General features: G+C 40.9%; 1 protein-coding gene across 2 annotated transcripts in view; it reads right to left on the bottom strand.

Annotated features, from left to right (window-relative positions):
• Nucleotides 1-15574, bottom strand: part of LOC113026071 (synaptosomal-associated protein 25-B) — a 41607-nt gene that overhangs the window by 4523 nt on the left and 21510 nt on the right. Inside the window, exons 4-5 of one of the 2 annotated variants that reach the window (XM_026174499.1) lie at nt 7947-7995; nt 1804-1921 (exon numbers count right to left, since the gene is read on the bottom strand). In XM_026174499.1, the coding sequence (XP_026030284.1) occupies nt 1804-1921; nt 7947-7995 (167 nt within the window). Of the gene's footprint in view, nt 1-1803; nt 1922-2161; nt 2280-7946; nt 7996-15574 lie in introns of both variants that reach the window. The other variant, XM_026174506.1, reaches the window with a different exon arrangement.

The following is a 15574-nucleotide window of genomic DNA, read 5'->3' on the forward strand; positions in this document are numbered from 1 at the left end:
CAGAATAAAGACGGATTTTAAATACACCCAAATATTAAATATTCTCCAAATGGGAAAAAGAGACTTTACTCATACATAATGACTGATGTGTTGAAGTAAAGCGAAAAGGATAGTGCTAATGTCAATGTCACTGTGTTGGACAATAATTATCTGTTGTTCAAATGTAATGTCATTTCCAGATTAGATCTAAAAATTGTTGCTTTACACACTAAAGGCAAACAAAAATACTAAAAAAAATACCAGTTAAGTAATACAGGAATAAAATCAGATATAACACAAAAATCATTTGTTTGGTTCTGTGTAATCCTTTCCTCAAAAACAAAAGAGCAAGTTTTACCCAACTCCCCATATTCATGGCTTGTACCTTTGTACATACAATGTGCATATTGTTAATCATTAAGACTTCACTTTATTCACTCCCAGGCAAATATCTGAGAAACACTTTGGGTGTAAACCAAATGAAAATAAAAAATATAATTTTCTTATATATACACTTTTGGTTTGTAAGCCACTTGTATTTTCTATAGCTCTGAAATAGTATAACCATATCCAGCAAATGTATTTGTTCCAGCGTGTAGTATGCTCAGACATGACTCAGCAGCCATAGTTTGGCTGCTAAAAGGGTAGAGAACAGATCACACAGGAGTTTGGCAAAACTGACATTAGCAATCCAACTTAACTTTAAAAAGTAAATATACAGATTTAAGAACTTTAATACTGAAACAGTGGTCAGAAAAAAGAGAACAAGTTTGCCTAACTCATGCATGAGACTGTAATGTGCAGGGCAATGTTGAGGGAAGAGAGGTAGGATTCAATCTATAATCAGAGGTAAGGTTGTAAATTTTCCCAGCTTTCACTTCCTTAAATATATATATGTGTTTATAAGTGATACAATAACACCTTTAGTTACACTCTACAGAAGCATAGAGTCCTTCCTACTGTCACCAAATTCATAATTTCCTCCAAACAAATTCCTGGATCACTGGGGGTTGCTCTCTAATATTGTAGGGTCTTGAACTGACATGGATAGAGTATTTAAAAATGCAGATTTTCACCACAATGTCTGCAAAAAGGCAAATAAACACATTTCCAAAAGGCTAAATGTGAAATATAAAACTTTAACGTATGTCTCTGAACTGGAGGACCCGTCAGACTGACTGGCTGTGACTATCAAGTAACTGTGTAACCCAGGATAAGCTTTTTTTTACTTGATAACAATAACAGCCAGTAAAACAAAGTTACCCTTTTTCTTCAAAGAGTCCTATTGTTATAAAAAAGAAAAAATAGAAAAAAGCTTGGATTCATTTGAATGCACTGAGGCATAACCAATTATATATCTTTATGTAAGGAGGCGACTAACTGATTTGTTTCTTGGTTGGACTTTTACACAACGTGATGCATCATGCTGCAGGACGTTAGGGTGGGAGTTTGGGTAGGGTTTGGAGTGTTTCTGTGGCCGAGATCCTTGCAGATGCTGCTCCCTGCTGGAAGAGAATCTCTCATCCAATGTGGAATGAAGGGCTTTTGACAGCTGCTGAGGCTGGACAGAAAATACAGTGGCATCCGTATGTTGTTCATGCATGCACACATTCTCTCCCTGCAGAGTCTTAATTTAAATAATCTGTCTCACACTCGTGCATGCAATGCTGGTGCCTGTTCAGAGAGCGTGCTGTTGTGGCTGTAGGCCTGACTGCTCACACCACAGTTCACCATGCTCTACACACCAGAAGCAGGCAGATGGATAAAGAGGCAGGTAGGCAGGCACTGAAACACATGCAGTCAGGCGACATAGGCAACACCTACTTGTTACAGGGACATGAACATAGACCACAGAACTGTCCTAGATTGTTCAAATTCTTTTCTGCATCCTTCATGTCCTTATTGATTTGGTCCATCCCCTCCTCGATGCGTTCCAGTTGTTCTGATTACCAACACATTGTCATTTATCCCAGCAAAAGAACGTAAGCACATGAGAAGAGAAGAGAGGAAGAAATTGCAGGGTGGAAGGAAGGGGATGGGAGTAGAGAAGGGGGACAAAGGAGAGAAGACAAAAAAAGACATTGACTGTGACAAGAGAGACATCAGACATCACCATCACCACCACCACCACCATCACCAGCACTGGACAGGCAAGAGCGCACGACTCCTGGCCGGTACCTACTTTTTAATACATGGGCATATCAGACCACAGCATTGTCCTATATCTTTTAAATCTTTCTCGGCCTCCTTCAGGTCTGCGTTCACCTTGTTCATGCCCTCTTCCACACGATCAAGTTGTTCTGGTGAGGACAAAGGCATGAGAGTGTTGAAATAAAGTTGACTGGTTTGTATCGAGGGCTGGCGCTCTACGCTAGATTGCAAGAGGCAGACTGTGTTTTGCTAGATGCAGAAGGCAAAGCGGGCAAAAAGCATTAAAAGTATCAAATGAACTTTAATTTTTCTTCATCTGGAGCTTTCCATGTGACTTTTAATTGCATGCATTTCTCGTGATAGCCTTTTTTTCCCTACCTCCATGGGATCATCTTTTCTCAGTAAGTATTTGATGTGAGTGGTGCTGAGAATCAGTAGCAGTATGCTTCATCCAATTCTGCAAGTGTACACAAGGACATTTATTCTGCCACCTTAACTGCTTAAATATTACTGCATGTCAGTGAGAATAGAAATAGATGACAAAGAGAGTGAAAGACAGAAATTCATGGCTTAGGTGGCTGAGAAGCCTGAGATCCAAAAGGAACGAAAAGAAGAAAAAAGGATCAGAAGAGGCAGAAAGGGCCAAAGATTATTTAAAAGGTCTCAAAATATGATAGGTTAAGTACAAATTTGGACAGACTATTGTTGAAAAAAACTATTACTGTGCCTGTGTAAAGGCATATCGGAGGGTTTAACAACACAATGCCGCATGCAAAGCATTAAACAGGCTTCAGTATTAATGCCACAGAAAAAGAAGGTAATGCCATCTATAGGTGCCACCATAGTAGTTACTCTGGTCATTCAAACTGATTGAATAATCCAGTCATGGCGCCTGCACATTTTAATAAAATCCACCAGTGTATTATTAAGACAAAAGGAAACAATGTATCGATTTTTCAGTCTCAAGCCTGGCTGTAACTGCGTGATGTAGATAGAAATGAAAGCTGTCTGACACTGAATTCACCCTACCCCATTTATAAACTGAATCCCTGGATAAGGAGGAATATCTGGTTCCAGATTAGTCTTATGATATTTAATTGAGATCACCAAGAAAATCTCTCCCGAGTTTTCTTACGTCAGTGTGATACTATTTTTGTAAAACTGCAAAATGTCTACTTAAAAAGAATTCTTCAAAGTATCCTCAGATCCAGATCAATTTCAAGAGTTAATCACGTCAAAGTTAGCCCAAGTTCCACCTCTATAAAAATTTCCTTGCAAATGAATTCATAACCTTTTAAATAATCCTGCTAATAAAATGACAGACAGAGAGGCTCAGATATATCGCTAAGCAGAAACCAATATTAGTTAAGAAAATGGAAAGGATAAACTTCAACTCTTTATTAATAAACTAGTTATTATGAACATATGTTACGGCCCTAGCTGTGCCTCCTGAAACTGCCCTTGTGTGGGCGTGGTGTTTTTCTCCGTCTCCTCCTCTCTTGCCACTCCTACCCCCTCTGTTTCTCTCACTCTCCTCTCTCCCCAGGAGACAGCTGCTCTTGGTTAGCCTGGTTTGCCACCTGAATCCAGTCAGCAATCACCTCTGAAGCTATCTAAGCTGGGGATGAGCTGTGAGCAGGGGGTTTTTCTCTGGTGTTCCCACATTGGGTGTCGCAGTTGTCGGGAGAGATCCTATAGTGTGGAAGCAGTGTGCAGTGTAACTGCTTCACGTGAGTAGTGTGGGCTTGTGGGCCTCGGCAGCAGTAAAGCTAGCTGCTGCTAGTGACAGGGTGAGCTTGTGGGCCCCTGGAAGTGCCTCCTCGTGGTGTGGAGTTTTTGTTTGGTTGTTGTGTCCTGTGTTGTTGCAACCTTTTTCCTTTTTCCAAGTGTTATCGGTAAAACGGCGTTGCCGGCTCTTTATGTTAAGATTATCTATAATAAAGACTTTTATTTACTAAGAACACCTGTCTGTTCTCCTTTCATTCTGTTCTGGACTCATTTGTTACTGGTCCCCTTACTCGTATGCCTAGACTCCTTCGGGGGGGACGTAACAACATAAATCATGACAAAATCGTTATGCATGTTCAGCCTGCAGGGGCCGCATTTATAAAACGGACTGACCTTGATTTAAATAGAAAACTCCTTCATTATTTATATATAAAACCTTTTGCAAAGTCTAGACTTATGTAAGTGATTTTCTTGCTTATGTATTGCAATTTCCGACACATATCCAAGCCTGTGAAAAGGCTGCTTGCTGAACGCAGCAGTGACACACTCCCAAGTTACATGTTTAGCTTTGTTTGTTAACTCAATGTTTAGTAGACTTTATCTTCTCTATTAGTGGCCATCGTCTGTCTTCACAAAAGGTTTAGTCTTGATTTTTTGAACACTTAGCTTCTTTAATGAATTAAAAATAACTAAATTATTTTTGTGATCTTAAAATTAAGTTCATGGATAAACACAAATGCATTTTGTTTTAAATGGCAACCCCAGATGGAAAACGTGATCGACAAAGTTTAGTGCTGTTTGCAAAAATGTCACAATTGTTAAAAACTCATCCAAGCACAGTTGTGTATAATCCATCAGCCTTGAGTCTGGTTGAATTTAGGTCACACAGCATGTAACAGCCAAGTAGGGAGGGGCTCATTAGCTGCAGTAAGACCTCCATCACAGGTGAGACATCTCTGCAAGAAATGACAAATCTCCTCCGGTGTGACCTGTGCATGAGTGTGCGTGCATGTCGTTTAGTGTAAAGTGCAAAGAGGGATTAGTCACAGCCCAGTTTACACCTCAACAAGAGTGTACTAATTACTACAGGCATGACCAGCCCAGTGATTTTCTTTAACAGAAATATAGGAGGTAATTCTTATATCTATATGTGAAGGAGACACAAATAAATTACCATCAGTAACCAAGAGAGAAGGATAGATGGAAAAAAAGAGAGAAAAGAGAGAAGAGAAAGGCAGTGCAAGCAAGAGAGATGTAGGGTCAGGTACAGAGGACATTCGTTTAGAGGCAGAGGTAATTTAAATCTCTGCATTGATTGTTGTCCTGTTATTACAGCAGTGAGCTGTGTGCTGTGGCAAGAGTTACTCAGGGGGAAAGTAGATGTGAGGAAAGAGAGAAGAGGAAAATAGGCTATCTGTTCTTTTGACAGGCCCATTACTGTAGGCTGCTCTCTCATGCATAGAACTGCCTGCTTAAGATACAGACATATTTCCTATATGGAGGACCAGAATTAAATAACAAAATGTGATTTCACTATAAATAAAATTGAATGTGCCACGAATAACATAGTAAGATGTGACAGAACATGGTATTTTATAGTTTGCTTTGTAAATGTTTATCTGATGTTTGTCTTTAATGAGATAAATATGGTAAATGTAAAACCATTAAAAAATAATATTCACAAATAAATTCATAATTCATAAATATAAAGGGAGATAAATTAAAATGGGAGCGAAATTAAAGCACAGAAGGATTAATATAAAGCTAAATAAATACATTAGCAAAAATAAAAGTAATATTTATTTATAATATTTGACCTGAAACATTTAAGTGTGACACATACAAAAAATACGAAATCAGGACAGGGGCAAGCACTTTTTCACACTTTTTCAGCAAATGACTAAATGTTTAGATATATTTACTGGATATTAACTGTACATATTTACTGAGAATTTCTTTCTTCCTCCTTTGTTTGTTATTATAGCATTTCTGGCTGCCTGTATTTTTACTTAAAACTCTTTTACGCATAATCCATGAGCCTTGTGTCTCTACATGCATCCACGAACCAGCAGATTTTGTGGTTATTAAAGGCAGAAAAGTAGTCTTCAAATATTATTATGAAGGTTGGAAAAACATACAAATTCAGTCAGTTTCAGTATGTTATTAATTTTAACTTCTGTGGGACTCAAACCACTGACCTCTGACTGGTAGTAGCCTTCACTGAACTTCATTTTCTTCACACACTCTAATGCATGTTTCACAGAGTTTGTGCAAAAAAACCTTTCCATAGTTCTAGCACACTTTTTAAAAATAGTGCGGACTCTCTGCAAACATGGAGACTTTTTCAGAGACGATAGTGTTCATACACTTTAAAAAATTGTGGAAAAAACTCAGAACTAACATAACCATTGGTGTTAAACAGTAAGAGGTCTTATTTCTATCTATAAGCAAAGTGTTTCATTCATGCAGTCAAGCTAACATGCTAACTGTGTCCATTTAAAACTAAAGCCACACACACAATGTTTTGCTGTTGTAATGTTTAGCTCTTTAATTTCAGCTCTACTCAGTTTACACTTTTTTTTAAGTGAATCTTAATAAATTGTCACATGGACTGTTTCATTCACTGTATTCTTCATTCTAAACAGGTTTTGCAAAGCTAGTGCTTAGAGCTTCCAGTTAAGCTAGCTAGTTGAGCCACACATGATGGTTACTGGGTGTCTGCACAACTGGCACAACAACATGTATTACATCATGCATAAAATCTCCAGTTACACTTATAACTAGGTTATGTTTGAGTTTGAAAACAGCTGGAGTTACTACGCTCTGACAGTCCGCATGTGTTAATTAATACTTCAGAGTGATGTACGTGTGTAGTTTGCGGACAAACAGTGAAGGGATTTATAATCCCTACTTTGAGGGTAAACATCCATGATTTCCATTAATCTAAGTGGCTTTCAAAAGTAATGGTAATCCACCCAGAGTTATGTACCAAGTATTAAGAAATAAAAATACTATACTATACTACTTTTTTCCCTCTAAATTTGACTTTGTTGTGAAGTGCGTTCAGCTGTTTTGCTCACTGAAAATCTTAAAATGAAGAATCTCCACAGAAAATCATTATTTGTTTGACTTGCTCCCAAGTTACGTAGACAAAAACAGGCCGGAAAAGGCTCTTCTTGAGTCAGAGTAAATCTCCCAAAAATGACTTTGGTAAGACACATTATCTGTCACTGACTGACCTCTGAACATTTAGACCTGACAATCAGGTGAACCGCAAACATGTTAGCTTGGTTTAACAGAGCAAAGTAAAACATGTACTTAACATACAGCTAAGAAAGAATCCAAGTTTTAATTCATAAGGTGTAGGGCTGCAATGATTGTGAAATGTGGGCTAACATCAATGTGTAGTGTTAAACTGACTAACAGCTGATGCCTGTTTATGTTGTTATCAACCACTGCCTTTGACAAATCTCATGATATCTGAAGTGGATGGTGAACAACGAGGGGAATATCAGCCTGCATCAAAGCTCAGCTGATGAATTGGTGCATAAACATAAACATGTGACTGAGAAAAGGGCATGAAAGTGTAATACAGGGAGGCAAAGCAGAAGGCAAGCTCAGCAGCACATTCCAGTATACTCCGTTAATCAAATGTAACTTTTTCTTACAATTGTGGCTTCCGCCACTGATAAAAAAAAGTGTTGTGCTGCAGTCAGTTTTACAGTGATTCTGTTGTTTTGGTTTGTATTTTTAAAAAGTCGCATCCCTAAAAGCCAAACTTAATCAATGTTTAGTTCAGCCTGAAATTATGGAAAGAGAAAGCCAAGAAGAAGAAGCCAAGGTTGATCTAGAAGAAGTAAAAGTTGCAAAGGGTCTCCGAACCTGTGGGAACCCCTTCATTTCACTTTTCCCTGTGCAGGTCTGCTGTAAGACCATAAATGTCATTATTTTTCCTTAAACTTGGTCTGAGAATCTAGAGTGTTATACTGGATGTACTGATGACGACTCTCCGATTGTACACCGTGAAACTGCAGCAAGAGAGAATCAGGAGCAGAGCAGATAAAAGTGATCTCTCCCTGTCAACTTACCTCCCTGCTCATCCAACATGACGAGAGTCCTGATGCCAGCATCTTTACTCTAACAGACAGACAGAAGGAGAGGTAAGAAGACGACAGCAGAGAAGAGAAGTGAAAGGAAGAAGAGAAATAAAGTTGACAGATGAGTGAAGGTCAGCAGAGCAGAACAGAGCAAAGCTATCAAAGCAGCAGCAAAAGTGGGTCAAATTGCAATCTGAAATCACATTTTTGAAACTGATCCTGAGAGGCACAGCAGAAAACAGCAGGGACATTTTGACAGCTTCTTGCTTTACAAAACTGCTCCTATGTCTGTGTGCTAAATATAAAGATTAAAGCAGATGATCGGCTAGTCTGCTCCGTCCAAAGGTGACAAAAACGCACCTCTGAAAGAAAACCTGATATTTTTATCTTTTAAAATGGGATAAAAGATATTTAAGCAACTTTCAGATGGGTTCGGGGTACAGCTGTCTCCCCCAAAGGAGTAGTGCACCCCACTGAACTGCACAAAATAGGGCAGGGATAGCTCAGTAGGTAAAGTGGTCGCCCCGTGATTGGAAGGTCAAGGGTTTGAATCCACTGAACGGCTACCCTGAGGTACCCCTGAGCAGGTCCCTACACACTGCTCCCCAGGCGCTGGATTGGTGGCTGTACACTGCTTCAATGAGTGAATGGGTTAAATGCAGAGAGTAATTTCCCTACAGGGGATTAATAAAGTATACATTAAAATGTTTTGTGCTTTTTTTTAGTTGTAGCTCGAGAAATATGGTAAAGGAACTGATCGGACTTCCAAATGTCCAAAATACAAAACTAATTGTGTCTAACGTTGTGTAAAAAGCAGGAATCATGAAGGAACCAAAGACTGCTACAAACATCCTACTGTCAGGCACCACAGGACGCCCCCAGAGGTCCCACAACAATGTGTGAACAGGCCAGGAAGCAAAACAAAACCCATTACAATTTTTTGGCTGTTTGCTGTGCTGATATGTCTGTACAAAGTATCCATCTTTTGTGTATTTAGTTACATATGTTAAAAAGTTTACACATTTAGAATAAATCAGTCATAAATCAGTCGTATCACTGAAATTGATCCACATCTATATCAATGCTGAAAAAGACTGGGTCTGCATGGGTCTGTATGAGTAAAGTTAAACTGGATGAGGAAATTTTTCTCAGTATAAATAACATTAAAAGACAAAAAACATGAGTTTTGATGAAAGAAATTGATAATTCTTAGCATCGCATTCAGCTGTGCCAAAGTTTGCAGATACACTTGCATAAACCCTATGGGAGGGCGGCTTGTTTCCCCAAGAGGGCTCATGGGAAATCATGCGAGGGCAGCCATGGCCTCAGAACTACAGGACAGGATATCTGACCTCGCCAATTGGCAGAGTCTCACGCGGTGACATCACTTCTTTCTGCATGGCTAGTTAAGGACACATGCTCACAGAGTATCAGGACTTTTTCACACTTCACTGTGAGTCATAAAGTCACAGGATACTGTCCCCCCACCCACCCAAAAAATTTCTACCCAATGAACAGATAAGGCGCTTTCTTTCTTTGCACTTTGTTTTGATGTTAACCATTTGTAAATATGTGAAGCAGACCTCTTTTGATATATTTCTAAGCATATAAAGTCAACTCGTGAAGTAGGAAGAATAAAAATAATGTGATATCTTAAAGGTGAACTTATTCTAAGCTTCTTAGAGGCTCAGTGCTGCATTTGTATCAGTTACAGTCCTTCAGATAAACACAGCTGGTATTGATCTTTCATTCACATTTGCACTTTGCTGTCTGGCTTACCGGTGTGTTTAAATGTGATGCTAAAGGGTCCTTATGTTGGAATCCACACAAGATTAATTGTAAGGACAGATCCAGCATACTATTGCTACAGGTGCCAAAGGACACTTTGTGCGTACTTGTTGCACAACTGTATTTAACACCCTCTCATTAGTTTAATCTGTAACAGTACTTTGAAATAATAAAAAATATGCATATTTTGAAACTATTTAAAAGGCCATGTTCAGAGATGGGCTGGGGTACAAACACACGGGAAACACACAGCAACCTGCATGGCATTTTTTTCTAAATTAATTTGGTTACATTAGGCGCTAAAACTACTTGGCTAGAGTTGAGAAAAAAACATGATTTGCATAACCACACTTTACTTCCAGCTCACATGGCACATAAAGGTACCTCGATACTAGTCTGGTCTAATCTAGCCTAAATAATAAAGGTCATAATTAAAAAGCTTCATCAAACTAGCTATGGGATTGCTTTCTGCCCCTCACAATACCGCTGATGCATTTCACGTATTTACCTTGTGATTCAATAACGATACCACAATAACGGCTGAAAACATGGGTTGTTAGTTTGTGGGTTGAAGTGAGTGTACCTCATTGGTAAAACTATTAGTTATACGTCTATTTAGGCTTAGATTATAATTTACAATTCATATCACTTCACTAATAAAAACAGCTTGTATGAATACAAAATAGCATGTTCATCTTGTGTAGTTTACTCTCCGACTTAAGGCCTGACACCGCTCATCAAATCGGATCTCCATCCATCCATCCATCTTCATCCGCTTTGTCCGGGGCCGGGTCGCGGGGGCAGCAGCCTAAGCAAAGAGGCCCAGACCTCCCTCTCCCCAGCCACCTCCTCCAGCTTATCCGGGGGAATACCAAGGCGTTCCCAGGCCAGCCGAGAGATATAATCTCTCCAGCGTGTCCTGGGTCTGCCCCGGGGCCTCCTCCCGGTGGGACATGCCTGGAACACCTCACCCAGGAGGCGCCCAGGGGGCATCCTTGTCAGATGCCCGAACCACCTCAGCTGGCTCCTTTCGATGTGGAGCAGCAGCTGCTCTACTCTGAGCCCCTCCCGGATGGCCGAACTTCTCACCCTATCTCTAAGGGAGAGGCCAGCCACCCTTCGGAGGAAGCTAATTTCTGCCGCTTGTATCCGCGATCTCGTTCTTTCGGTCACTACCCACAGCTCGTGGCCATAGGTGAGGGTAGGGACGTAGATCGACCGGTAAATTGAGAGCTTCGCTTTTACACTCAGCTCCCTCTTCACCACGACGGACCGGTGCAGCGTCCGCATTACTGCAGCTGCTGCCCCAATCCGTCTGTCGATCTCCGGCTCCCTTCTCCCATTACTCGCGAACAAGACCCCGAGATACTTGAACTCCTCCACTTGGGGCAGGAACTCATCCCCGACCCAGAGTGGGCACTCCACCCTTTTCCGGCTGAGAACCATGGCCTCAGATTTGGAGGTGCTGATCCTCATTCCCGCTGCTTCACACTCGGCTGCGAACCGTTCCAGTGCGAGCTGGAGGCCTTCACCCGATGAAGCCAACAGAACCACATCATCTGCAAAAATCAGAGATGAGATTCTGAGGCCACCAAAGCGAAAGCCCTCCGCCACTTGGCTGCGCCTAGAAATCCTGTCCATAAAAATTATGAACAGAACCGGAGACAAAGGGCAGCCCTGGCGGAGCCCATCACCCACCAGGAATGAGTCCGACTTATTGCCGGCAATGCGAACCAAGCTCTTGCAACGGTTGTATAGGGATCGAATGGCCCGTAGCAATGGGCCAGACACCCCATATTCCCGCAACACCTCCCACAGGACACCCCGAGGTACACGGTCGAATGCCTTCTCCAAGTCCACAAAACACATGTAGACTGGTTGGGCAAACTCCCATGCACCCTCAAGTATCCTGGAGAGGATAAAGAGCTGGTCCAGTGTTCCGCGACCAGGACAAAAACCGCATTGTTCCTCCTGTATCCGAGGTTCGACTAACGGACGAACTCTCCTTTCCAGCACCCTGGCATAGACTTTCCCAGGGAGGCTGAGGAGTGTGATCCCCCTGTAGTTGGAACACACCCTCCGGTCCCCTTTCTTAAAGATGGGGACCACCACCCCGGTCTGCCAGTCCACAGGTACTGCCCCTGATCTCCACGCAACATTGCAGAGGCGTGTCAACCAGGACAGCCCTACAACGTCCAGAGCCTTCAGGAACTCGGGGCGGACCTCATCAACACCAGGGGCTCTGCCACCAAGGAGTTGTTTAACTGGCTCAGTGACCTCGCCTCCGGAAATTGGCGGGTCATTCCCCTCATCCCCAGACTCTGCTTCCTCCTCGGAAGACGTGTCAGTGGGATTAAGGAGGTCCTCGAAGTATTCCTTCCACCGCCTGACAATTTTCTCAGTCGACGTCAGCAGCGCTCCACCAGCACTATTCACAGTGCAGGTAGAGCACCGCTTTCCCCTCCTGAGACGTCTGACGGTTTGCCAGAATCTCTTCGAGGCAGTCCGAAAGTCTTTTTCCATGGCCTCTCCGAACTCCTCCCACACCCGAGTTTTTGCTTCAGCCACTGCCCGAGCCGCATTCCACTTGGCCTGTCGATACCTGTCGGCTGCCTCCGGAGTCCCACAGGCTAACCAAGCCCGATAGTTCTCCTTCTTCAGCCTGGTGGCTCCCTTCACCTCTGGTGTCCACCATTTGGTTCGGGGATTACCACCACGGCAGGCACCAACCACCTTGCGGCCGCAGCTCAATGCAGCAGCTTCGGCAATGGAGACGCTGAACATGGTCCATTCGGACTCAATGTCCCCAGTCTCCCTCGGAATGCTGTTGAAGCTCTGCCAGAGGTGTGCGTTGAATATCTCGCGGACTGGGGCCTCTGCTAGACGTTCCCAGCACACCCTCACTACGCGTTTAGGTGCACCAGGTCTGTCCAGCGGATCTCTTGTGTTATTATCTGCTTCACAGAGACACTGAAATCCAATTTTATGTCCTTCACAGATTTCTTTATATCCATCTGTTTATCGTTCACATTTCCCCTCGTCTGATCTACTTGTGTTCATCTCCGTCTTTCATTCTTTTACTTCATTTCCACCGCTCTCATCTGCTTTGTTCACGTATCACAAACCAAGGAGCAGTTTTTCATTTCTCTTCCTACAGGCCTGACATGACGATAACATCTTTCATAAAGACTTTAATAATCTGCGGGTCCTCGTTTATGAAACCTTTTCAAGTTGCTGCATGAGTTTATTCTTCTCTCTACATCGCTCCGCTGCTGCTACAGGATTGTTATTATTGTTATTTAGATGATACATTTACCACTTCGCTGTTAATCAGTGAATTTCAAAATCAAAGAAAAGTAAAACCTTAAGAGTTTTGCAGAAAACAAACAGCCTGTTCAGCTTTTTTTAAACCATAAAGTCTAATAGTTTTCAGTTATTTAAAGAGCATTTGCAGATGATTTCCACATCACCTACCAGCGTCATGTTATATCACACTACATGACGTAATGTTTTCCTGCCAGTGACTACCAGGCACAGTGAAATCTTCTACAATGTCCGACATGAGTTGTTCAATACACATTAGAGGTTTCTTACTACACTCTGCTATGACATTGTGTAATGTGATGTGTTTGCACCAAGATAATGGTACAGGTCTGGGTTTATTTCTGTCCTTCACATTAGCAGTGGCCTATTTAAGCTACAAACCGCACTTCAGTCTGCCTGGCTGGCCCTTCTGAGCCAAGCTCTCCTTACACACTTTCACTCAGTTTGTGGGTTCGCATGGAGGGCCAGCCACATTAAGAGCTCTTTCCAACCAACTAGACTTAATTGAAGTGCCTTAAAAACCCTCCAAGTCTGCACTAATGCAGGTTTACTAACCACACTTTTACATCTGATATGGAGGAAACTGTGCACTTACAAGTATTAATTCAGTTTGGTTATTTACTGTCTCAGCGATAAAAAATAGCCTTCATCTAAAAGTGGAGTTTTGTTTTTGTGTTTCTAAATGCCAATATTAAAGAAAAAGGAAGACGAAAAATAATGACGCAGGATCATTTTGAAAATCATGTTAACACCTGAATTCAGAGTAGATGCTGAAAAGCCACGTAATTATATAACAGCTGTGCAGAGGTTTGTCTTCTGCTTTTATACCTTTGCTCGTCTGTTTTCACCCTGTCTATGTCTTCTTCACCTGATCTACTGGCTGACTCTCTTTGTACAAACAGTCATTTTATTGTGTCTGTCTCGCTCATTTATCAGTCATTAAAACAAAACAGCGCTCATGTCGCTCATTGCTCCTGTCCAATTTGCACGAGACAACGACATATTACATCACCGACTGTAAGTGGCAGAAAATTAATGGCTCAGGAATAATAATGATGAATTGACTGGAAATTTTTACAACTGGAAATTAAACATCTGAGCATAAAAGGGGAACTTAGTCAGAAAAGCAGCCTAAGATTTTATTCTGGGATCTTGAAGATGGATGCAAGTTTATTTTAATTATATACTTTCCTGACTATTAGCTTCTGTCATTTTATATCTTCTCCGCTCCCTCAACAGACACTCGCCTGATTTACTCACCTATCCTGTTTTTGGTCTTTGGTTTGAATATGTCATGACTTTCAATACACATGTGGCTCATACTGAAGATAGAAATAAATTATCTGAGCTAAAACTACACATACGTCAGTGACTGTGACTAATCTGTAGGATGGTGCCAGAAAAAAGTGAATGTTCAGATTTATTATACAAGGTTGTTTTTTAATCTGTCAGTTTCTGTTGTTTTAATAATAAAGAAAATAATTATTTTAATAAGTAGGATTACTTCAATAAGTGGGATTATCCTTCAAAACGCATCATTTTTCAAATCATAGCTACCCTACAAATAACACTTAATCTTTACAGAAGAAGCACACACTGTAGAACCAAATTAATACAGTATCAGCATGCTAACCCTTCAGGGACACATATTTAATTTCTTTCGATGTGAATGAAAAGCTTGGTATGTAGAGTAGGTCTCCCAAAGGACTTCCATTTGTCACTCATGGCTTTCTCTCATTAGACATGGTCATTTGTCCAGGGGTTAGTGTGAAGCCATGTCTCCATTTCTGCAGCCAGTGTGAATACACCGATAACTAAAGGACATATGAACAGCTGTTTATTGCTTTCATCTTGGTAGCACTTAAAGCTAGAATATCCTGCTGACATGTAAGCTAAAAGTAAAAACAACAATATCTTGTTTTTTTTCCTGGCTCAATGGAATGACAAGTAATTTAGGCATCGTAGGTAATTCAAATGATACTGTACCATAAGAGAGAAATCTAAATAAGTATAGATTTGGAACTCATATATATATATATATATATATATATATATATATATATATATATATATATATATATATATATATATATATATATATATATATATATATATATATATATATATATATATATATATACATACATACATGTGTGTGTGTGTGTGTGTGTGTGTGTGTGTGTGTGTGTGAATATTTTTTTCAGCAACAAGAAGAACAAGGATTCTTTCAAACAGAGCTCTGATCTCAACATCTTAGGGTCAGTCTGGATCACACAAAAACACAGAAAACACTGGTGCAGCTTAAATTCACTGTGACAAACTGCAGAGTTCTCCAAATATTGACCTCCTGATTAAGTTAGTGTACTTCAGCAAGTGTTCAGCGCTTGGCATCCTGCTATTTTTAGATCCCTCTGTTGAGAGTCTTGTTCTGACCACTTGTGCATTTGTGAAACTTAATCCATCAAACTCATCTAACTTGTTTGTTGAGGATCATCTGTTATGATAAA

This window comes from Astatotilapia calliptera, chromosome 1, assembly GCF_900246225.1.
Source record: "Astatotilapia calliptera chromosome 1, fAstCal1.2, whole genome shotgun sequence".
Classification (NCBI taxonomy): domain Eukaryota; kingdom Metazoa; phylum Chordata; class Actinopteri; order Cichliformes; family Cichlidae; genus Astatotilapia; species Astatotilapia calliptera.